This window comes from Garra rufa, chromosome 17, assembly GCF_049309525.1.
Source record: "Garra rufa chromosome 17, GarRuf1.0, whole genome shotgun sequence".
Classification (NCBI taxonomy): domain Eukaryota; kingdom Metazoa; phylum Chordata; class Actinopteri; order Cypriniformes; family Cyprinidae; genus Garra; species Garra rufa.
Window position 1 is genome coordinate 20340618 of NC_133377.1, and position 25317 is coordinate 20365934.

General features: G+C 39.6%; 2 protein-coding genes across 2 annotated transcripts in view; both read left to right on the plus strand.

Moving 5' to 3' along the window:
• The window catches only part of LOC141290204 (type II inositol 3,4-bisphosphate 4-phosphatase-like), a 36792-nt gene extending 18091 nt beyond the window's left edge, over positions 1–18701 (plus strand). Inside the window, exons 7-12 of the mRNA XM_073822403.1 lie at positions 5144–5270; positions 7253–7393; positions 7507–7604; positions 10922–11034; positions 11374–11528; positions 18515–18701. Coding sequence (XP_073678504.1) covers positions 5144–5270; positions 7253–7393; positions 7507–7604; positions 10922–11034; positions 11374–11528; positions 18515–18692 — 812 coding nt within the window. The 3' untranslated portion in view covers positions 18693–18701. The remainder of the gene's footprint in view (positions 1–5143; positions 5271–7252; positions 7394–7506; positions 7605–10921; positions 11035–11373; positions 11529–18514) is intronic.
• Positions 1–25317, plus strand: part of ptprua (protein tyrosine phosphatase receptor type Ua) — a 404456-nt gene that overhangs the window by 162911 nt on the left and 216228 nt on the right. The window lies entirely within an intron of this gene.

Genomic DNA, 25317 nt, shown 5'->3' on the forward strand with positions numbered 1-25317 from the left:
CATTTTTACATCGCTTGGCTAACATATGCCTGATATTAATGGGATAGTTCACCCAAAAATGGAAATCACCCCATGAGTTACTCTCCATCAAGCCATTCTAGGTCCATTTGACTTTTTTCTTTTAGATGAGTACAATCTGAGTTATATAAATGTCCCTGCCAGTGGCATAGAAAGTAATTTTTTATGCAAAAAATTTGCACGCCCCCCCCCAATCATTATGGGCTCCAACTCGGTTAACTTGTTGATTTTTCTTAAGTACATAACATTACATGAGTATAATAAATGCTATTAATGCTTGCAAATAGGCTAATATTTAATGTTTTCTTTAGGGCCGGGACTCAATTAAAAAATTTAATCTAATTAATTAGAGGCTTTGTAATTAATTAATTGCAATTAATCGCATTTTAATCGCATATAAATATTTGACCTGAGAACAGTGAGAAGTAAGTTTTTTTATATGGATTTTTAGTATACCATTGAATAATGACTGAATACATAAGTTTAAGCAACAAAATATTGTTTATTTTTGTTCAACCAAGTCCAACAGACCAGTGCAATACTGCCATTAAGTGTAGCAATAGGCTCGATGTGCTGCGGTGAGATGCGAATTCCTTGTTGCATAGCTTGCACACAACCATGCTCTTATCGACGCTTCCATCCATTCGTTTTTTATAACAAAATTTCCCATCCACAGGGCCAACCAAAGCGGTCCCATAAGCTTTTTTGTCCATGTTCACTGTGGCTTGTTTTGCTGTGTCCCAATTCGCCTACTTATACTATGCCCTATAAGTATGTACTCTTTTTGTGAAGAAAAGTACATACTTTTGAGTATGTAGTAGCAGAATAGTAGGCAAGCTTTGGGACATATACTTCGTCATCATAACTGCTTCTTTAAGGGACGCTCTGTTGCTTAGTTACCTGAATCCTGTCACTGTTTAAACTGCCCTGTCAATCATCACAGTTAACTTTATCTACATTTCGTTTAATTTAATTTCCTACCGTATTAGAGAGAAATTAAGAGGCACGTTCTTTCACGAGTCTTTCACGCCGAGAACTCTGCTCTTGTGTTTGCTTAATTATGCATTTAAACGTTAATGACCAAACCTATCATTATAAATGTTGCTGCACATGGAATATAACGCGGATAACATTTAAAAAATATTTTTTTATCAGGTTACACACTGATTATTAATCACTCAAACCCCTTTCTCTACCTGTCCGTTGGTCGCGCATATCCTCCATGTTTGTAGTTTTTTAACACTTTTTATGCGTGTTTGTAGTTCTAATTGAATCCTCGTTCACGGCGCAGTGTGTTGTGGGCAATATTAGCCGTTAGAGTGTGCATTGATCGTTAAGTAGTAGACCATCCGGGAATCTTTGGAATACTTTTTTAAACATACTACGATTTGGGACATACAATACTATTTAGGACGGACCAAAGAACTTATACCAAAGAGTATAGAATAAGTTCTTTGCTTATACTGACGGACGCAGCTTGTCTGAACGCTAGTTGGTGCTCCAGTATAATCGGTCCGCCGAGTCTCATCCAGTGAGAAACGTTCCGCTGTGCAGAACTAAGTGTGATTAAAATGCATTAAAAAAATTTTAACGCGTTATTTTTGTGTAATTAATTAATCTAAATTAACACGTTAAAGTCCCGGCCCTAGTTTTCTTACATTATTTGTAGCACGCAAGTCTACAAATTTGGTCAATTTTATGATAAAATGCAAATAATAAGTGTGTTTTTACGCCCTTTTTACATTGTAGTGAGATAACCATATTTGCCTCAGATCAAGCGGCAGAACTAAATAAACGTGAAAAAATATTTGAATGCATGTTTAAAAAAATGTATAAACACAATGTCTCCCCGCAGAAAAATCCTTCAGGTCCCACAAAATCTTTGGTTTTTCAGCATTTTCAGCAAACGATGCATTAAGCAGGGGGTGAAAACTTTTTGAATTCGAAGATCAAGGTAAATTTGACTTGTTTTGTCTTCTGGGGAAAATGTAAGTATCTTCTGTAGCTTCTGAAGGGCAGTACTAAATGAAATAATATGATATCTATGCAAAATAAGAAAAATCTTTATTCTGTTCAAAAGTTTTCACCCCCCACCTCTTAATGCATTGTGTTTCCTTCTGAAGCATCAGTGAGTGTTTGAAACTTCTGTAATAGTTGCATATGAGTGCCTCAGTTGTCCTCAGTGTGAAAAGAAGGATCTCAAAAGCATACAGTCAGTGTTGGAAATGGTTAAACTACACAAACATGCTGAGAAACCAAAGAATTTGTGGGACCTGAAGGATTTTTCAGCAGAACAGCAGACAACTTTTGAACATGATCATTTTTATAATTTCAAAGATAATTTTATCTTGTGGTCTAAATGTAAATGTCTTTAATGTAAAATATCTTATTCAAAAAAATAGCATGCATTTTGTATGATCCCTCTTATTTTGGTAAAATACTTAACATTTAGCAGATTCGTATGTAAACTTTTGACCTCAACTGTATATTTGGCTTTAAGACATCTAATGCTCACTTACGTTTTTATTTTTTAAAAACTTGAGTTACTTGAATAAACACTTAAATGTGTATATTTAGCAAATTTCAAAATAAATAAATTTTCATAGTGTACATCATAAAGTGGTGAGGCCTGAATTTTTATAATACTTTAATAGTACTTTAAGGTAATTATCAGCCAGAATTGTAATATCAATACATCCCTATTTTATTATACAGCTGTTACAACTGTTTTATAAAAACAAAAGGTCACTCAGGACAGTGTGTTTGTGAATTTACTACTGTTCTGGCACGCCATACCACTGGTAAAATTAGCATAATTCAGTCTCGAGTGGCTAACTGCTGTAGTTCTCTGTGTGTGGTTGCTGTATGCCAATACAGCTGTTTCCCGCAGCAACCAATCTTTGAAATAAACATACTTCCAGCAGAACACGTGCTCTAGATCGCAGATTACAGTCAAGTGCTTGAACATGCATCTCATCACGATACACAGTTTGACCTTAGTTCACTGCTCTTGCTGTGTGAGGAGCTTGAGGCTGTTGGTTTAGTTTGAAGTGTTTGAATGACTCATGAATGACTGCAATTGTCAGATAAAGTTTATCCACTGAGGCAATGCCAGTGGAAAGATTATTGTGTCAACTGTGTACCCGTTTAACTCTAATGTTTAGACAGTTATGCTGGTTATGAAATAAAATGTGAGTGCCTGAAGACAGTGAAGTACAGCATGTTCCAGAATCAACATTCCTGGTTAAATGTTTGGTAGTCATTCAGTTAGGCTCACTATCTGCTAACACCCATGCCCATGTAAAAGATTTGAGGTGAATGCTTTTCTGCAACTGGTACAGAATGCCGCTGCCAGGTTCCTTACCGGAATTAGAAAGAGGGATCGTATTCCACAGATTTTTTGCTTCCTTACACTGGCTGCCAGCTGAATATCGCATCAAGATTAGGGTGTTACTGTTTGTTTACAAGTGATTACATGGTCAAGCTCCTGATATATCACAGATCTCCTTCTTTCTAGAAAATGCTCTAGAACATTACGGCTTTCCAATAGCATGATGCTCTCCGTGCCTCAATCTCGTCTAAAATTAAAAGAGGATCATGCTTTTTTGATTGCTCCCCCTAGATTGTAGAATGACTTAACCAGCATATATTAAACTGTCTCCTGATCTTAAGACTTATATTTTTTCTTTAGCTTTTTAATCTGTTGCTGTTTTATTTATTTTATTGGATTGTTGGGGATGGGGTATTCTTTAACTTTGTTTAATTCTTTGGATATTTTATGCTGTAAGTAAATGTTTGCACTTTGGTCAGCAGTCGCTGTTTTAAAGGTGTTTTAGAAATAAAACTGCCTTGCCTTGCTTATTAAATTTTAGTTAAAGTTTTAGTCATTTTGTTTTGTCATTTTTGTTAGTTTTATATGTCTGTGTAGTTTTTTTTATTTCTGTTATAGTTATTTTAGTACATCAAGTTGAAATGGAAATGTTTACAAAATTGTATTTATTGGTTAACATATGTGACCCTGGTCCACAAAACCAGTCATAATGGTCAATTTGTGGAAACTGAGATTTATACATCATCTAAAAGCTGACTAATAAGCTTTCCAATGATGTATCGTTTGTAAGGATAGGACATTATTTGGCTGAGATACAACTATTTTAAAATCAGGTATCTGAGGGTACAAAAAAATCGTCTTTAATTTGTCCAAATGAAGTTCTTAGGAATGCATATTGCTAATAAAAAATTATGTTATAATATATATACAGTAGGAAATTTACAAAATATTTTAATAGAACTTGATCTTTGCCTAATATCCTAATGATTTTTGGTATAAAAGAAAAATCGATAATTGTGACACATACAGTGTATTTTGGGCTATTGCTACAAATATACCCGTGCTACCTAAGACTGGTTTTGAGGTCCAGGTTCACATATTCTGTTTCAGTTATTTTATTTTTTTAATTTTAAGCAGCTTTTTTAGTTCCAGTTATTTTTATGTTATGTTTATTGAGCTGTCAATGTACTGTAGCAATCACTTTATTATGGTGTGTTATCACCATTTGCCCTTTAACACAGCTGCTCTTAAATGGATGTTGGCTTTGAGAAGTTCTCTGTGGTCCTTTTTTATGTGATTAGTTGGTTTGTCGTCACTCCGCTGCAGTATTTCTGGGTTGTTTGGACACAATCAAAGGCGCTCCTATTCACTTTCGATTTTCGCCCACTATTATTCTTCCTTGATGAAGTCTTGCCATGCTTTGCGTGTGTAGTCATAACCATTGAGGACATCTGGGCTGTTGAGTTTACAGATGTTCCTGCTAAACAGGCTCCCAGGATTTGTCCTTTCTGGAAGTCCCTGATTTCACCCACGACTTGTACTAAACACTGCTGAGCAACTTATTCTACAATGCAATGATGAAATTAACCACTAAACCAATGCAATCCCCTTTACAGCTGTGTACAATAAATGTATTTATGCATTTATGCAATGTACATTTGGGTGCTTGTATTGGATGGCAAATTAGGTTTTAGAACAGAATTGCATTTTTATTTTTAATCAAAAGAAGTCTAATGTATTTCCTCATGTAGATAGCTTGTGTATGTTGTAGTAACACAGGTGTTTGTGATTCAGGTGAGGAAATAGGGATGCTGGAGGACATGGAGGTGGGGATCAGTGACCTGCACAGAGTGACCTTCAGGATCACAGAGGCGGCGTCTGAGGAAGCAGTCAGCCTGCAGCCCACCGTCAGCGGTAGACGGTGAGAGAAACCACTTATACACAACGAACACGAGTAAACAGGGAGTTTGCATGTGTCTGCCAGTGTGCATTGACTCTCAAAGGCGTTCAAAACTTAACATGGATGAACATCTGACAGTCTGAGTTCAAGTCCTAATTGTATACTTTCTGACTGTGTTAAATTCTCTCCTGTCCTATATGTGACCCTTGACCACAAAATCAGTCATAAAGGTCAATTTTTTAAATTGAGATTTATACATGAACCGTTGATGTATGGTTTGTTATGATAGGACAATATTTTGCTGAGTTACAACTATTTCAAATTCAGGAATCTGAGGGTGCAAAAACATCAAAATATTGAGAAAATCCCCTTTAAATTTGTTCAGATGAAGTTCTTAGCAATGCATATTACTAATAAAAAATTACATTTTGATATATTTACAGTAGAAAATTTACAAAATATCTTCATGACACATAATCGTTACTTAACAACCTAATGATTTATGGCATGAAAGAAACAATGATAACTTTGACCCATACAATTTATTTTTGCCTATTGCTACAAATATATCCATGCTACTCAAAACTGGTTTTGAGGTCCACAATCACATATAATGAAGACAAAAAAAAATGGCAGAATTATTAAAACAAAAATTGCAATTGAAATAAATCTTCAATATTTTCCAGTTATAAAATATTAAATTAAAACATTGATTAAGTTAAACTATTATTTTGTACAGTTTTATTAGATTTCTAAAATATTTTTATAACATTTTTATTTTATATTAAATAACATTTTTATCAAATTAAAATATAATAATCTATATATTGGATTTTATTGTTAGTATGTTTTTGTAGAAATATATTTTTTTATTAATACAAAAATTTAAAACAATCCCCAAAAAATTAATTTTCTTTTAAAAATAAATAGGATGCATAACCTTTTTTTAATGAGCAAGCGAAACATAGATTAACAGAAACATCTTGACATAGTGACTTATTCATAAACTGAGACCAGTGACAGATACATACGGTACACACATACAAAAAAGAGACAAAAAAGAGGGGGAAAAACATAAACAGAGAAAAAGACACAGCCTGTAAATGTATGGATGTGGTATTTTAAACAGGTACAGAGATAAGGTAAATCTATATTTTAAAAAGTTATAATAGTAATTATTATTATTGTAAATTCAATTTCCGCTTGTTATTTGGAGAAAAAATAAGATTATAGAGACTGCATTAAGTATTAAATAACCTTAATCAAAACTGACATTACAAAATGTGTCAAGGTTTTCACAAAAAGAAGCAGCACAACTGTTTTCAACAGTGATAATAATAAACATTTTTTTAAGCAGCAAATCAGCATGCTAGAATGATTTCTGAGGGGAGCATGTGACACTTAAGGCTTGAGTAATGATGCTGAAAATTCAGCTTTGATCACAGAAATAAATGACATTTTAAAATGCAGTCAAATAGAAATTTTGTTATTTTACGTTTAAAATTATGTTACTTTATATTGTAAAAATATTTCTTAATTTTATTGTTTTTACTGTTTTTGATCAAATAAATGCAGCTTTGGTGAGCAGAAGAGACGACTTTCAAAAATACTACAACATCTTACCAAACCCAAACGTTTGAATGCTACTCTATTGTACCAATGGACCATAAAACCAGTCATAAGGGTCCATTTATACATCATCTGAAAGCTGAATGAATAGGCTTTTGTTAGGATAGGACAATATTTGGCTGAGATACAACAATTTGAAAATCTGGAGGATGCAAAAAAAAAAATCAAGAAAATCAACTTTAAAGTCCAAATGAATAACAATATCCTAAAAACAATATACCTAAGATTTTGTGGTCACATATGTGCATTGTAAGTGCATCCTCTAACTTTCGATGGAAAAAGAAAAGCCCGATGGAAGCTGTGGGAACATGTACGTTGTGCAGCTGCATGCTGGTATTGACCAAGTATGGAAATGTACCCTGTTTTTGTCCCAGAGACCGTTACACTGTCGAGGTGCCTCTCCCACATCATGCCTTCCAAGCGCTCCCTGATGAGCTGCGCGAGGGCAAGCCGCTACGCGTGCTCCCCGTGCTCTTCAACGTGGGCATAAACGAGCAACAAACCTTCGCTGAGAGGTACAAGCACCGACGCATAGAAGTGAAACAATATCCCTACAAGCGTGAAAGCTCAGTGAAGCATGTCTGAGCTGGAACATGATGCCTGTGCTCTCTGTTTGTCTCCCTTGCAGATTCGGTGACATATCTTTACAGGAGAGAATAAACCAGAAGAACTTCGAGATTCTAGAAGGTTACTATAAATCCTTAACCAACACAGTGCCGTCTGAATGTAAGTTTAACATTCATGCAAGTTCAACCAACCTTTTAGAACATCATTAAACTGCGGTCAGATGAGATTTTGTCAGGCCATATGTCAGTAAAAATGTATTTACCTGTCCTGTCAGCTCTTATACTGTGCTCGTAGCATGTGCGCTTCATTTGCATACACAAATGTAGCAGTGCACACTGCAGCCTGGATAATTAAGTTGGCTTGAGTCCTGGGGGAAAAAGTATTCTGAATTATATTTTATTTATTTTAAAGGGACACTCCACTTTTTTAGGAAATAGGCTCATTCTCCAACTCCCCCCGAGTTAATAAGTTGAGTTTTCCCGTTTTGAAATCCATTCAGTCGTTCTCCTGTTCTGGCGATATCAGTTTTAGCATAGCTTTGCATAGATCATTGAATCCTATTAGACCAATAGCATCGCGTTCAAAAATGACCAACGAGTTTCGATATTTGACTTATTTAAAACTTGCCTCTTCTGTAGTTATATCATGTACTAATACCGCAGCAGGTGGAGTAATATCACGCAGTGCCTGAAATGAGTTCCCAGCTAGTTTAGCATTTGCACATGTGCTGCGTGATATTACTCCGCCTGCTTCGGCCATATTACGGCAGCAAACTTCCTTGACTATTACTCCGGAATGGAAGTGTAGTTCCTAATCTTATCGGCCTAGAAAATCACAGCTTTACATTTTCTGCCGGTATTAGTACACGATATAACTACAGAAGAGTCAAGTTTTAAATAGGACGAATATCGAAACTCGTTGGTCATTTTTGAACGCGATGCTATTGGTCTAATAGGATTCAATGATCTATGCTAAGCTATGCTATAAGTGATATCGCCAGAACAGGAGAACGGCTGAATGGATTTCAAAATGGTAAAACTCAATTTATTAACTCGGGGGGGAGCTGGAGAATGAGCCTATTTCCAAAAAAAGTGGAGTGTTCCTTTAAATTTTATATTCAAATAGAACATGTTTATTTAAAATGGTAAAATATCTCATATATTGTTTTTACTGTATTTTTATGTGACCAACATATATTCATATATATATACACTCACACTATTAACTGTTTGAGTCACAGTGACCCAAATTTCGAAAAACTGAGATTTTGGTATCAGTGGAAAGAGGAGACTGTTAGCTTTAAAATGAATGGTTTAAAAGAAATCCCCTTTTGAATTATGGTCATCTGCTCTCTGTTTCCAATTGAAAACCTCTCGCTTTTAAAGTTTTTTTTTGCCCGTTTTTGTTGATATCTCTCAAAATCTATTTCTTTTAAAGCGATAAAGTATTTATTTTACTGCTTAATTTGATCAAAGACTTTTGTATAAATAAATTCTATTAAACCAGGCTGAACCTCAAATTATTTTAAAGTATTTATTTTAATAAAACATTGCGCATACGCACATGTAGAAATCAAACTCGGCTCTCCATCGTTGAGTTTACAACCTTTACAGCAATCTTCATGATCCTCTTCCACAGGGGTGACAAATTCATGCTCCATTTCTTCATCCAAAGGAACTTTGACATCGCTGTCGCTTTCATCGGAGATTGACACTGTTTCTTAAAATAGAATGTTGCGACTTCCGACTCATTTCGCCAGATCGGGTCACATATATATGTGTAAGTGTGTGTGACCCTGGACTTCCCCCTGAACATGGTCAGATTTTGAAATTGATTATTTATACATCATCTGAGCACTATATAAGTCAGCTTTCCATTGATGCATGGTTTGTTGGGACAGGACAATATTTGGTCGAGATTTGAAAAACTGGAATCTGAGTGTGCAAAAAAATCTAAATATTGAGAAAAGTTGTCCAAATAAAGTTCTTAGCAATGCATATTACATTTTGATATATTTACCGTATGAAATTTACATTTGTACTTAATATCCTAATGATGTTGGCATAAAAGAACAAATTACAATTTTGACCCATGCAATGTATTTTAGTGTCATATATTTATCACATGAATTGTTATTTATTTCTGAAAACGAAAACAAAACCCAAAAACAAACAAACAAAATATCTGATAATGTGTGTGTGTGTGTGTGTGTGTGTGTGTGTGTGTGTGTGTGTGTGTGTGTGTGTGTGTGTGTGTGTGTGTGTGTACCTGGTATTCATCACGTTGTGGGGACCAAATGTCCCCACAAGGATAGGAATACCAGTAGATTTTGACCTTGTGGGGACATTTCTCAGGTCCCCATGAGGAAACAGGCTTATAAATCATGCACAATGAGTTTTTTTTGATGAAGTAAAAGTATGCACAATCTCCTGTGAGGGCTAGGTTTAGGTGTTGGGTTGGTGTAGGGTGATAGAAAGTACGGTTTGTACAGTATAAAAACCATTACGCCTATGGAATGTCCCCATAAAACATGTAAACCCAACGTGTGTGTGTGTGTGTGTGTGTGTGTGTGTGTGTGTGTGTGTGTGTGTGTGTGTGTGTGTGTGTGTGTGTGTGTGTGTGTGTGTGAGAGAGACCCTGGACCACAAAACCAGTCATAAGGGTCCATTTTTTTTAATTGAGATTTATACATCATCTAAAAGCTGAATAAACAAGCTTTCCATTAAAGTATGGTTTGTTAGGAAATTTTAAATTCTGGAATCTGAGGGTGCAAAAAAATGAAATATTGAGAAAATTGTGTTTAAAGTTGTTCAAATGAAGTTCTTAGCCATGCATATTACCAATCAACAATTAAGTTTTGATATATTAAGGGTAGGACATTTACTAAATAACTTCATGAAACATGATTTCTTTCCTTGCAAAATCATTGGATCAATGGATTTTTGGCTATTGCTGCAAATACACCCATGCTCCTTAAGACTGGATTTGTGCTCCAGGGTCATATATTTATCACATGATTTGTTTATTTCTGAAGACGAAAACAAAACCAAAAAACAAACAAACAAACAAAAGATCCCACATTCGACTGATTTAGTTTTTAAGATTAACTTCTGATCATGGGCATTCATGCGACACATCCACAGCCATGCGGCTCTTCTGCAGTGTTTGTGTCAAGCACTGCGTCTCATGTTTTATCTGAGTGCAGGAATTTATTGTTCTCTGATATGTCAGTCACGTCTATGGAGCGTGACGGCTCTGGGTGATGAATGCTCCCAGCAGACGAATGCCAAGCTGCATCGCAGCATGTCACATCTTGTCCTCTTTCCATCTCTCTGTTTATCTGAAAAATAACATGTCCCCAGACTTTTCGATCTCATCTTTAGCACTTGTCAATACAGAGACAAACAAGCCCTCTTTAAACCCTGTTGATGCGTGTCGTCTCAAGTGTCTGCTCTTTTTGTCTCTTCTTTCCGAAGGCCTGCCGTGCTTTCAGACGCAGACCGACATCAAGGAAGTGCTCGACACCCTCGGCCAGAATGTAGTAACCAAGAAGAGAAAGAATGTGGAGATCCTGTGGCTTGCGGGAATGGTGAGGCTGAGTTTTGAGGTCATGGAGTCCGTGCAGGAAGTGTGTGTGTTTCGAAACCTCACATTTGTAAAACATTAGGCTGCGTGGCATATGTGCTGAAAAAAAATGTGTTAAGAGACAGGATTTCAAGTAAGAGGTTTTACTCTCATACATCATGAGTTCCAAGAGAGATTTACTGATATAATTACTGACCTAAAAACTAAATATATCCACGTGGTTTTGTTTTTTGGCAGCACGTGTTTTTGAATTGTGCTTTGTGAAGATACAAATCTGCCATCAGTTCATTAACATTATGCAAGCGAAAGTAAAAACAATGGCATCTGTGACATGTCCCCTCAGATCTGTCGACGGATGAACGGAATCCGCTTCACCAGCTGTAAAAGTGCCAAAGACAGGACGTCCATGTCAGTAACACTGGAGCAGTGCTCTCTGCTGAGGGACGAGCACCAGCTCAATAAAGATTACTTTGTGCGAGCTCTGGACTGCATGCGGAGGTAAGTGCTAGCCATTTCTGTGGAAATCTGTTCTCATCATGAATGCATGCATTTAAGGAATAGTGCTCCCAGAATTGACAGTTCACTGAAAATGTTTGCTTTTTCATCAGATGTGGAGAAATGTAGCATTGCATCACTTGCCCAGCAGTGAATGGGTGCCGTCAGAATGAGAGTCCAATCATCTGATAAAAAACCTCTCAATAATCCACATGTAATCCACACCACTCCAGTCTATCATTTAACATCTTGTGAAATGAAAAGCTGTGTGTTTGTAAGAAACTACTTTAACTTTAAACTAATGTTTTTTGGCTAAAATACAAGCCTCTAGCCATAATATTGATTAAGTCATCTCATCTGAATCAGGAGAAAAATATGCACAGATCAAGCACCGTTTAGAAGCAAAAGCAGTCTAAAACAGCTCTAAACAAATATGTGGACTTTTTCACTGGAGGAAGGATTATTATGGATTGTGGACACATGCAGTTGAAGTCAAAAGTTAACGTACACCTTGCAGAATCTGCTAAATGTTAATTATTTGACCAAAATAAGAGGGATCATACAAAATGCATGTTGTTTTTTATTTAGTACTGACCTGAAAAAGATATTTCACATAAAATGTTTTTTTTTTTGTTTTTTTTTGTTTTTTAGTGATAGTTGTTCATGAGTCCTGAAAAGTTTAAATGCCTGCTGTTCTTCAGAAAAATCCATCAGGTCTCGCAAATTGTTTGGTTTTTTAGCATTTTTGTGTATTCAAACCCTTTCCAACAATGACTGTGTGATTTTGAGATCCATCTTTAAACACTGAGGACAACTGAGGGACTCATTTGCAACTATTACAGAAGGTTTAAACACTCACTGATGCTCCAGAAAGAAAAACATTTATTAAATTAAATTTGTATAAATTAATCTACTATTTTCTCTTGTGGACTATGTAAATGTCTTTTATGTGAAATGTCTTAGTCAGGTCAGTACTTAATAAAAATAACATGCATTTTGTATGATCTCTCTTATTTTGGTCAAATTATTTATATTTCACAGATTTTGCAAGGTGTATGTAAACTTTTGACCGAATTTTGAGTCGGAAGCAGTGGTTTAAATTTAAAAGGCATTACTGATGGATTTGTTTTTTTTACAAACACACAGCTTTTCACTTGACAAGACATTGATTGATGGACTGAAGTGGTGTGTATTATTGTGATGTTTTTATCAGGTGTTTTGACCGCACCCATTCACTGCAGAGAATCTCCAAATCGGTTGTGATGAACAAACAAACTCATCTACATTTGGGATGGCTTGAGGGTGAATAGATTTTCAGCACATTTTCATTTTTGGGTGAACTATTTCTTCAATATTAAACTTAACCTTAAACATCTAATGTTAATAATAGAGTCTACCAAAGCATCTGATTGTGTTGTGCACAGAAAAACATGCAGTAAAAGTCGCTCATGATGCAATAAAATACTTGTATATAGGTATGTTTGCATGTTCTGAAACAGATCCCTTGTCTCTAGCAGTTTGGTTGAAATCCAAGCTAGTGTAAATTCTGGCTGAAGATTAACTGATACAAAAGCTGAACTATGTGAAATATGTGAAAAACTGCTTCCTGTTCACATCCTAAGAGAGAGACCCAGTACTTAAGAGTTCAACATCCATGCTGTATCCAGGGGTTCTCACATGTAGCTTGTGTAGAGATGTCATTGTGAAATATAGACGGCAGGAAGCATTCAGCACAAAAGAGCATTCAGATGCTGTACATACAGATGGCAAGACTTAAGATGAAGTCATGTGGAGCAGCTGGAAACTTTTACTGTCTACACAGAACTGTTTCAAAGTGCATTCATTGCAATAGCAGAATGCATTGTAACAAGCTCACTTAAAAAAAATCAATAACATTTTCTTTTTTCTTTTTATACAATATTTGTGCATGCCGTTTGATAAAAAATAAGGCAATACCAGAATGCATTGCAACAAGCTCAAAAAAAAAATCTTAATTATAAATGTAAATCATTTAATACTGAAGTCATTTTTTATGTTAAAAATAGCACAATATTTTATTCCAAAATGCACTGCAAAAAGCTTAATTAAAAAAGTGAAATGTTCTTCGTTTTAAATGTAATTCATTTAATACTGATATTACAAATATTGCCAAAAAATTATGGAAAATCAGTAAAAATATTATTAATTTATATTATATATATATATTTTTTAAAAATGTTAAAAAAACTACAACATAGTATTTTACACAAAAAAATCTTATAACCCTTGTGTTTAATAAAAAAAAAACAATTCCAGAGTACATTGCAACAAGCTCAGTGAAAAAAAAATCAATACTGAGCAATTTTGATTATATAACCTTGCTTAAAATAGCTCAGTATTATATGTCTGTTTTAAAGGATACCAGAATACACTGCAACAAGCTCAGTGAAAAAAAAAAAAACAGTGAAATGTTCTTATTGAAAATTTTTGTTTAAAATATTGCAAAAAAAAATGTCCAATAGCACAGTATTTTACACAATATTTGTGCATGCTGTTTGTTAAAAGATAAGGCAATACCACAATGGATTGCAATGAGTTCAATAAAAATATATATATATTAAAAAATAATAATAATATTAATAATAATAAATATAAATTGCTAAAAAAATTGTGTATCCCTTGTGTTTAAAGAGAACAAGAACGCATTGCAACAAGCAAAAAAATCTGTAAAAAAATATTATGAATTATAAATGTAATCCATTCAATTCTGAATAAAAAATGCTAAAAGAAAAAAAAACTGTATTTTACACAAAATAATTGTATGACACTTGTGTTTAATGAAAAGACAATCCCAGAATGCATTACAGAAAAAAAAAGTGAAATTAATTAATGCAATTTATTCAATACTGGGCAGTTTTGTCTATAAAATGTTGCTTTAAAATAGCTTAGTATCATATGTATGTGTGTGTGTGTGTGTGTGTGTGTGTGTGTGTGTGTGTGTGTGTGTGTGTGTGTGTGTGTGTGTGTGTGTGTGTGTGTGTGTGTGTGTGTGTGTGTGTGTGTGTGTGTGTGTGTGTTTTAAAGACAATACCAGAATTCAAGCTCAATAAAAAAAAAACCACAATATTTGTGTATAACCAACATAAACAAATTATAAATGTAATTCATTCAACACTGCATAATTTTGATTTGAAAAAAGCTTTAAAAAGTACAGCATTTTACACAAAATAATTGTATGACCCTTGTGATTAATGAAAAGACAATCCCAGAATACATTGCAACCAGCTCAATGAAAAAAAAAATCTGTGAAATATTCTTAGTCATAAATGCAATTTATTCAATACGGAGCAATTTTGACTATAAAATGTTGTTTAAAAAAAGCTTTGTATTATATTTGTGTTTCCTAAAGACAATACCAGAATTCACTGCAATAAGCTCAGTAAAAAAAAAAAACTGAAATGATCTCATTTTGAAAAAATGTAGTTTAAAACATTGCAAAGAAACACTATATTTGTGTATACCTTGAGTGTAAAGTGAATTCAATACCAGAATGCATTGCAACAAGTTCAAAAAAAAAATGATAAATGTAATTAATTCAACACTGAATAATTTTGATTTGAAAAACAAACCTAAAAAAGTACAGTATTTTACAAAAAAAATGTAAAACCCCTGTTTAATGAAAAGACAATCCCTGAATACATTTTAACAAAATATTCTTAGTCGTTCAATGCAACAAGCTCAGTGAAAAAAAGACTAAAATGTATTTATTGAATAATTTTGTTTTAAATATTGCAAAAAAGCACGATATTTTACACAATATTTGTGTAAAATATTGCCTTGTGTTTAAAGACAATGCAATACAAGAATGCATTGCAACAAGCTCAAATAAATCTTAAAAAATAACATTTATAAATGTAATTTATTTAACACTCAACAATTTAGATTAAAAAAGCTACAAACATTTTTTACAGTATTTTACACAAAATAATTGTATAACCCTTTGTTTAATAAAAAGACAATCCCAGATTGCATTACTGAAAAAAAAAACTGTGAAATAGTCTTAATCATAAATGCAAGACATTCAATACTGAGCAATTTTGTCTATAAAATGTTGGTTAAAAATTCCTCAGTATTATATATGTATGTTTTTAACGCCAATACCAGAACTCAAGCTTAAGCTCAGTGGGGATAAATCCTCACTGAAAAAACATTGGGTACAGTTCAGTATTTTACGCAGTATTTGTTTGTATCGCTTGACAACAGTAAAGGAATAGATGTGTCAAGTCTCCCTTGAGTTTACTTATTTGCATGCTTATGTTTCAGCCCTAATTCCATTCGAACAGGACAGAAAGCAACATGAAAAATGAACTGTTTTGGAAATGTCATTCAATGAGTACTCAATTACTACATTTCCTTCAGTTTATATAATGTATATAATTATTGCACACTTTGTACTCAGTAACAAAGCAGTTATTTCTGCCACTACTCATTTAACACCAAAAGATGATTTGAGTTTAGAAGATTAGACTAATCTCTCATTGATTTGCTATATTTTTCAAATGTTTATGTTCTTCCATCTGCTGCTTCGCTCGGTGCCAAAATATGAATCATTTTCCAAATGGCTTGATGTATCTGCTAAGACTCAACACTGCATTGTGGTAAATGTACTCGAGCGGCGATTAAGTGCTTCAGCTGAGATTTGCATATCAATCTAGTTTATTTAGGAGAAGTCACGATGGAAACAGTGGAAAAAGATCTGCGTGGTTTGAGTTTCACTGTTGCTTCCAAAGCAAACAAACTGGCATCTTTTCGTTCTCAAAGATTTAAAATATTACAATGACGCATAAACTTCCTTTTCAAAAAACTAAGCATGTTTATTTGCCATTTTTCTTTCCACAAAGACATAAGATCCTGCTAAAGATCCTGATGGGCGATTCTCGTATTATCTGTGCTGGGTGTTGATGCCCTGAAGGCTTCGAGTTTGTTTGTTTGTTTTACAATGGCAGATGAGAAGCCTGTTGATTTGACGTAGCAGAACCGGTCTGCGGAAATTGTTTAAAGCCAAAATAGAAGGTTGAGCTGACATGTGTGCTGATAAATGTGGATGCATGTCAACCTGTGTGACATTTACAGAACAGCATGGATTGTGACATTTCAGTGAGATATTGTGTAAATCTGGAGCAAAAACAAAACTCGTTCATCCCTTATCAAAAGAATAGCAATGTTTGTTGCTCTTGGAGTATTGAGGCCTGGACTGACCTTTCTGTGCAGCAGGAAATACATATAAAAATAGTATTTCAATCACTTTTTTCAGCTTTAACATATTATTATAACGTTGCTTTTACAGGGTTTCCGCGGGGTCTTAAAAAGTCTTAAAAAGTCTAAAATTTAAAAATCAAAATTTTAGGCCTTAAAAAGTCTTAAATTCGCTGTTCTAGGTCTTAAATAATTTTACACAGGTCTTATTTTTTCGATGTCCATGTAACGCTACCTCTAATGCTCATTTAAATTCTCTTTTTGTTGTTTCCGTGGTGTTGTAGTTCTTTATTTCACTATTCCAAATATAATTTGCTGAATTTAAACTACAAATGAGACCAGCATGCAATAGCCAATCAGCTTTCTGTTATTGGCGCGAGTCTCTCTCGGATTGTACCGCAGAAGTCAAATGGATTTAACTTTTTAGCTATGAGGAAGTGCAAGTTTAGCGAAACTGGGCTTGGAAAAACTGAATATAGGGCTTGGCTAAGGCCAGTTGCTAACAACTGTAGATTTTTTTCTCCCTCTGTGGAAGTTTCTGCGTCTTCAGACAGAATCGCAGTATTTATATAACATTTATAATATATATATTTATAAATCAATAAATGTATTTAAAACATTAATCTCACTTTTAATTTTGCAGTGTAAATTATGTAATCTCACTGCTAACAGCCATTTAGAATTTATTGATAAATTCATAAAATAAATTTCAAAGGTATGCATACATTTCAAAAGTAAAAATAAAAAAACGCTTCAGAATTTTTTTTTTTAAATCAGATATTTCTAGTGGTACTTTTATGGGGATATTTTGTGTGGAATAGTATCTGCTGATATGGAAAGTTCACTGTATATCGTAGTAATAAATTTAATTTATGACAGCCACGAAATTTTGTTTACTTTTTACATTAAACACATTAAATATCACATATGCATGTAATATAATATCTATTTCCATTACAGGTTAAGGTCTTAAATTTCATATAAGGTGGTATTAAAAAGGTCTTAAAAAGTCTTAAATTTCACTTGTTCATATCTGCAGAAACCCTGTTTTACATTGCATTATGTCATTTAATGAACACACAGCTTACTTTGATCGACAGTTGTTTTCAATATTAGCACACTATAAAATGGTGTCAACATAAATTAAACATAATTGGTTTGGAGTGTTTTGTGTTGGAAAACGAGCCCTTTTTACGAGCATTTAAGTGAATGTTTCCTTGTTAACTTGAATCCATTAATGATTATTTTAGCACTTGGGAGGGATTGTTTGAGAAACCTGTTTGCAGGTCAACAGCGATGCAGCTTATCAATGTGAGACTGTTTTGTTTAAAGGAGTTGTTTATGAATCGGATTGCACTTGTTACACTGAGTGTTTGTTTTTGTGCACAACACAACAGACACTTGTATCATTTTTGCATTGCTCAATCTGCCTTTCTCAGCACATTTAATACGGATTTGGTTACTTTTTGCTTTGCAATTGATTCATTATTGTAGTATGGCATTCTGTCTGCATCTGTGGAAAAATATGGACATTAATGGACATTAATCATGCTTCTGCACACAAATGAAAGACTTTTAGTCACCATTTACCTCTATGTTTGCCCTCATATTAATTCCTCTGTGTGTTTTGGAGCAGGCCGGACTAACTTATTTAACTTTTTCTTGAGTTTGTGTCTGAACTGACCTATTAATCTAACATCTTTTTGAATGTTTGTGTGTTTGCTTTTTTCTCTCTCTCTCTGGTTTTCGCTCAGCGGTCGCTTGGCCCAGGGAGAGGTTGCCCAATGGGACGACCCTGAAGCGGGCTCCGTAGCTATTAACAAGCCGGCGTCCCGCCACTTCTATCCAATCGCTCTTCTGCTTGTCAGCTCCCACCTGCTGGTGGTGTGGCTCATTTTAAGTCTTGTTTTTTTGCTTGCGAAATACCAATAAACTGCTGATTATGCCATAACCGAGCTGCGTCTAACTTCTTACTTGCTTCCTCGAGTCTCTGTCTTCACCAATAACACTTTGACTTCTGATTTGCATTCGGGAGTGGCTTTGTTTACAGGTATTTATGGAAGCCTGATTTTGCCAAGGAATTGAAAATTAAAAAAGATATCACGACTTTCACTGTTGTAAATTTAATCTCACAATTATGACTTTATTCCTCTGATTTCTACGTTTTTAACGTGCAATTCAGACTCTTTTCTCTAATTCCTGAGTTTATATTTCTCAATTCAGACTTTATCTGATTTCCAGGTTTATATTTCGCAATTCAGACTCTTTTCTCTGAATTCTGAGTTTTTATCTCGCATTTCACTCTTTTCTCTAATTTCTGAGTTTATATTTCTCAATTCAGACTTTATATTTTTTCGAGTATCTTGCAAATTTAGACTTTTTTCCTCAAATTCTCAGGTTTATATCTCACAATTCAGACTCCTTTCTCAGATTTCTGAGTTTATGTTTCTCAATTCAGACTTTTTTCCTCTAATTTTGAAATGTATATCTTGCATTCAGACTCTTCTCTGATTTCAGAGTTTATATCTCTCAATTTCAGATGTTTTTCTCTGATTTCTGAATTTTTCTCTCAATTCAGACTTTTTTCTCTGAATCTGAGTTTACATCTCACAAATGTAGAATTTTTTCTGATTTCTGAGATTTGTCTTGCATTTTGGAGACTCTTTTCTCTAAATTTCTGAGTTTTTTGTCACAATTCATTTTTTTCTCTAAATTCTGTTTATAACTCGCAATTCAGACTCTTGTCTCTTATTTCGGAGTTTTTATCTCAATTCAGACTCTTTTCTCTGATTTGATTTTATATCTCACAAATTTAGACTTTTTTTCTCAGATTTCTGAGTTTTTATCTAATTCAAACTCTTTTTGATTTCTGCATATATATCTGTCAATCATGACTTTTTCTCTGAATTTTGAGCTTATATCTTGCAATTCAGACTTTTTTCCTCTGAATTCTGTGTTTTTATCTCGCAATTCAGACTTTTTTTCTCTGAAAATTCAGATTTGTCTCTGAATTCTTAGTTTATATTCTCAATTCTGAGAAAAGGTTAGGATTGTACGATAAAAAACGTCTTGGTTACGTATGTAACCCTCGTTCCCTGAAGGAGGGAACGGAGACGTCACGTCGGAGACCGACGAATTGGGATATCGCTTTAGAGATACCAATCCTCTTCGTGTGTAAACTAAACGAGCCAATGCACATTGGCATGCATGATTGCATCCAGCTGTCGCTGATCACAGCGTGAGCATAAATACACAGCAGGTGCAATGCATAGACAGGATTTCGCTGAGGAGCCGAGCTTGGGTCCGGCCGCACAGCGGTGGTACAGCAGCTGAGGCGACGGGACGTGACGTCTCCGTTCCCTCCTTCAGGGAACGAGGGTTACATACGTAACCAAGACGTTCCCTCTCAGTCGGTCTCTACGACGTCACGTCGGAGACCGACGAATTGGGATCCCTAGCAAAGCGCCGCAGCTGCTGCCCCCCTCCAGTGTCCTGAGCAAGCCACCTGGCCTCCAATTTTTGCTAAGGCCAAGGGCGGATCAGAAAAGACCAGTCACTGTATAACATAGCACTACCTACTTAGTGAAGCTGGAGCACTGGGAACGTGCGGAGCTCCCACCCATCCCGGAGGAGGTTCGGAGCAATACGCATATGGCTCAATTAGGACATATGGAAGAATGGAGGTGATTGAACCCTCGTGAAGATGGTAGAAGGTTACCGGGGAAACACGGCCTCTGTGGGTACCGTGGAAGACATATGGGATTCACTTAAGTCTCTCATGTATCCTAAGCCTTCTATCGGTTCTAAAGATTCATCGAGAGAGGCCTGGCGCCTAGACGCTCCGCTACGTCTGGAGCCGAGGAAGGAGGACTCGACAGGGTCTTCATGGACACTCTGGAGAAGATAGCAAGCCGACCTGAGCCAGTGCCTCTCAGTGCTTCTACCCGTTTGAGGTGAGAACACAGGAGGAGACTGGCTCTACACGAAGGCTATAAAACCTAGCGAACGTGTTAGGGGTCGCCCAACCCGCAGCTCTACAAATGTCAGATAGCGAGGCGCCACGAGCCAGCGCCCAGGAGGATGCAATACTCCTAGTAGAGTGAGCTCGCAACCTGAGCGGGCAGGGCACGCCCTGAGCTTGATAAGCCAAGGCGATGGCATCCACTATCCAGTGTGCCATCCTCTGCTTGGAGACGGCCTTCCCCTTCTGCCGTCCTCCGTGACAAATAAAGAGCTGATCTGAGGTCCTGAAGCTTTGCGTCCGGTCGACGTAGCATCTTAATGCTCGGACGGGACAAAGCAAAGCTAGGGCTGGGTCTGCCTCCTCCGGGGGCAGCGCTTGCAGGCTCACCACTTGGTCCCTGAAGGGAGTAGTGGGAACCTTGGGCACGTAGCCAGGCCGGGGCCTCAGGGTTACCTGGGAATCTGCCGGCCCGAACTGAAGGCACGAATCGTCGACCGAAAACGCCTGCAGGTCCCCTACCCTCTTGATGGAGGCCAATGCCAGCAGGAGCAGAGTCTTCATAGAGAGATACTTCAGCTCGACTGACTGTAAAGGCTCAAAGGGGACCCGCTGTAGTGCTGTGAGCACCAGAGACAGGTCCCAAGAGGGTACGGAGGGGGGCCTAGGAGGATTTAACCTCCTGGCTCCCCTGAGAAACCTGACGACCAGGTCGTGCCTACCTACTGACCTTCCTTCAACGGGGTCATGGTTTGCAGAAATAGCGGCTACATAGACCTTAAGGGTGGAGGGTGACAGCCTACGCTCCAACCCTTGCTGCAAAAAGGTAAGCACGACTCCGACCGAGCATCTTCGGGGATCCTCATTTCTTGAGAAAGCCCATTCGACGAACAGGTTCCACTTCAAGGCGTAAGCATGTCTCGTGGATGCAGCTCTCGCCGAAGTGATGGTGTCTACCACTCCTTGGGGTAGATCACTCAGAACCTCCGCGTCCCGTCCAGGGACCAGACATGTAGTTTCCAGAGGTCTGGACGCGGGTGCCACAGGGTGCCCCGTCTCTGAGTCAGTAAATCCTTCCTCAGAGGAATCCGCCAGGGAGGGGCTGTCGCGAGGAGCATCAGTTCTGGGAACCAGGTCCGAGTAGGCCAGTAAGGCGCCACTAACAGGACCTGCTCCTCGTCCTCCCTGACCTTGCACAGTGTCTGTGCGAGAAGGCTCACTGGGGGAAACGCATACTTGCGAAGGCCCCGTGGCCAGCTGCATGCCAGGGAGTCCGTGCCGAGTGTACCCTCGGTCAGGGAGTAAAAGAGCTGGCAGTGGGACGTCTCTGGAGAAGCAAACAGGTCTACCTGAGCTTTCCCGAAACGTCTCCAGATCAGCTGGACCGACTGGGGATGGAGTCTCCACTCTCCGGGAAGCGCAGCTCGTGAGAGCTCGTCGGCTGCACGGTTGAGCAAACCCGGAATGTGAATGGCACGAAGCGACCTCAGATGCTTCTGACTCCAGAGGAGGAGAGAACGGGCGAGCTGCGACATGCGACGGGAGCGTAGACCACCTTGTCGGTTGATGTACGCAACGGTCGCAGTGTTGTCCGTACGGACCAGCACGTGTTTGCCTCGAAGGCGCCCTTTGAGACGGTTCAAGGCAAGACGTACTGCCAGCAGCTCTAGGCAGTTGATGTGCCAGTGTAGCTGGGGGCTCGTCCAAACCCCCGACACTGCCTGCCCGTTGTACGTGGCTCCCCAACCGGTGGTGGAGGCATCCGTGTGTACCACAGCGTGCCTGGAGACCTGTTCTAAGGGAACTCCTGCCCGAAGAAAAGCTAGGTCTGACCACGGGGTGAAGGTTAGGCGACAGGCCGAGGTTACTTTGACCCGGAGAGTGCCGCGCTGCCACGCTCTCCTCGGGACTCGGCCATGAAGCCAGTGCTGAAGTGGTCTCATATGGAGCAGGCCAAGCGGTAAAACTGCCGTAGCTGCTGCCATATGCCCCAGGAGCCTCTGAAACTGTTTCAGTGGGACCACTTCTCTGCTCTTGAACGTATTCAAGCAGTTCAGCACCGACTGAGCCCGCTCTTGCGTGAGGCGAGCTGTTTGGCTGACCGAGTCCAGTTCCACACCAAGAAAAGAGATCCTCTGCACGGGGGAGAGTTTGCTCTTTTCCCAGTTGACCCGAAGGCCCAAGCGGGCGAGGTGTGCCAACACCAGGTCCCTGTGTTCGCATAACTGCTCTCGAGAGTGTGCTAGTATCAGCCAGTCGTCGAGGTAGTTGAGGATACGAACGCCCTGTTCCTTGAGGGGAACAAGGGCCGCCTCCGCGACTTTCGTGAAGACACGGGGGGAGAGGGACAGCCCGAAGGGCAGGACCTTGTACTGATATGCTCTGCCTTCGAACGCGAACCGCAGAAATGGCTGTGGCGCGGAAGGATCGAAACATGAAAGTACGCGTCCTTCAGGTCGATCGCTGCGAACCAATCCTGGGGACGAACACATCTGAGGATGTGTTTTTGTGTGAGCATTCTGAAAGGTAGCTTGTGAAGAGCTCGATTCAAGATGCGCAGGTCCAGGATCGGTCGTAAACCGCCGCTTTTCTTGGGGTACTATGAAGTAGGGGCTGTAAAACCCTGTCTTCATATCGGCTAGAGGGACCGGCTCTATTGCTTTCTTCGCCAGCAAGGTAGCAATCTCTGCCCGTAGGACAGGGGCATCTGCTACTTTCACTGTAGTGAAGTGGATGCCCCTGAACCGAGGCGGACGCCGGGCGAACTGAATCGCGTAGCCGAGCCTGATGGTCCGGAGGAGCCAGCAAGACGGACTGGGAAGCCCTCTCCAGGCCCCCAGCCAACGTACAAGAGGGACCAGCGGGACCACTGACGTACCTGCGGGGGGGCAGCGAGGTGGAACGCAGGGACCCCGCTCGGGCGTCTCTATGCCGGTCCGAAGCGGGGTCAGAGTGTCTGTGTGTGGTGTGTGCAAGACATTTACCTGCGTTCTGGCAGCTGGTGCGTGAGTAGTCCGTCTTACCGCACTCTCCAACCGCCCAGCGCCATTTGCTGGCGGGAGGGGAGAGGGGGTGAAGCCCGGGGCTAACCCGTGCAACACCCGCTGTCCCCTCTGGGGACCCAGAGATAGTAGAAACTGCTCTTTTATTGAAAATTTGGGTGTCACCGACCGTGAGGCCGATGACGGGTTTCTTAAAAGAAACTTTTTTAAAGGAAACAAAAGATTCTCCGCCCGGCCCTCCTCCGGGGGAGGGAGTGGTGCGATCACCATCTCCCGAAGAGCAGCTTCCTCCATCTCTGGGTCGCCCGTCTCAGGGACGCTTGTTCTTGCGTTTCCCACTGGTCTTGGTGGGAGCCTGGACGGGCGGGGCGGCCGCCCTGGGACCGGCTCCACGGCGCCGCCGTGAAGGCTGCTGCGCAGGCTGCTGTGGAGCGGGGGCGGAGGCAGGGGGCCGCCCTCGGCGACGAGCAGACCGAGGTGCCGCCGGCGGCTGGGTGGAGGCAGCAGCGGGAGCACGCCGGGGCAGGATATGACTGATGGCCTCAGTCTGCTTCTGGGCGGCCGAAAACTGCTGGGCGAAATTTTCGACCGCGTCGCCGAAGAGGCCGGTCTGGGACACGGGGGCATTCAGGAACCTGACCTTGTCTGCTTCCCTCATGTCGGCCAGACACAGCCAGAGATGGCGTTCCTGGACCACCATCGTGGACATCGCACGACCCAGAGACCGCGCCGTAACCTTCGTCGCTCGTAGCGCGAGGTCCGTAGCGATACGGAGTTCACGTAGAACTTCCGGGTCGTGACCACCCTCGTACAGGTCCTTCAGTGCCTGGGCCTGATGGACCTGTAACAACGCCATAGCGTGTAGGGCGGAGCCAGCAGCGCCACAAGCCGTGTAGGCACTGCCGATCAGAGCCGACGAGTGCCTACAGGCCCGGGAGGGGAGCAACGGGTTGCCCCGCCAAGTGGAAGCGGCGCCGGGACACAATTGCATCGCCACCGCACGCTCCACCGGCGGGACAGCCGCGTACCCCCGCGCTGGTCCGCCATCAAGGGTGGTGAGGGAGGACGTGCCACTGGAGCGGTTTCTGGCAGTAAAAGGTGCCGTCCACGTCCCAGTAAGCTCGTCATGCACCTCCGGGAAGAAGGGCACTGGGGTGGGACGCTGAGAACCAGCGCGGGCCACCCCAAGATACCAGTCATCCAGCCGAGAGAGGTCGGGACGTGATGGAGGGTTCCATTCAAGCCCTACCCTCTCGGCGGCCCGGGAAAGCATAGCCATCATTTCGGGGTCGGTATCCGGCACCGCTGACCGCCCAGTAGACGGCAGCGATCCGGAATCGTCCTCCCCCGAGAAGTCTGGCTCACCCCCCGATGCAGCGATTGACATCCGGTCGTCAGGGGGAGCCCCAAAAGTAATGAGCGGTACCTCACGAGGAGGACCCGAACACTCTTCTGGGAGCTCCGGATGGAACGGACTGTCGGTGGAAGGAGGAACCCCCAGCGGATTATCCGCCGGGAAATTCCCCACCGTCACCGTCAGACCAGTCAGCCCTCTGCCAGAGGTAGAGTCCCCCCGGCGTTTGCCGGGGGGAAC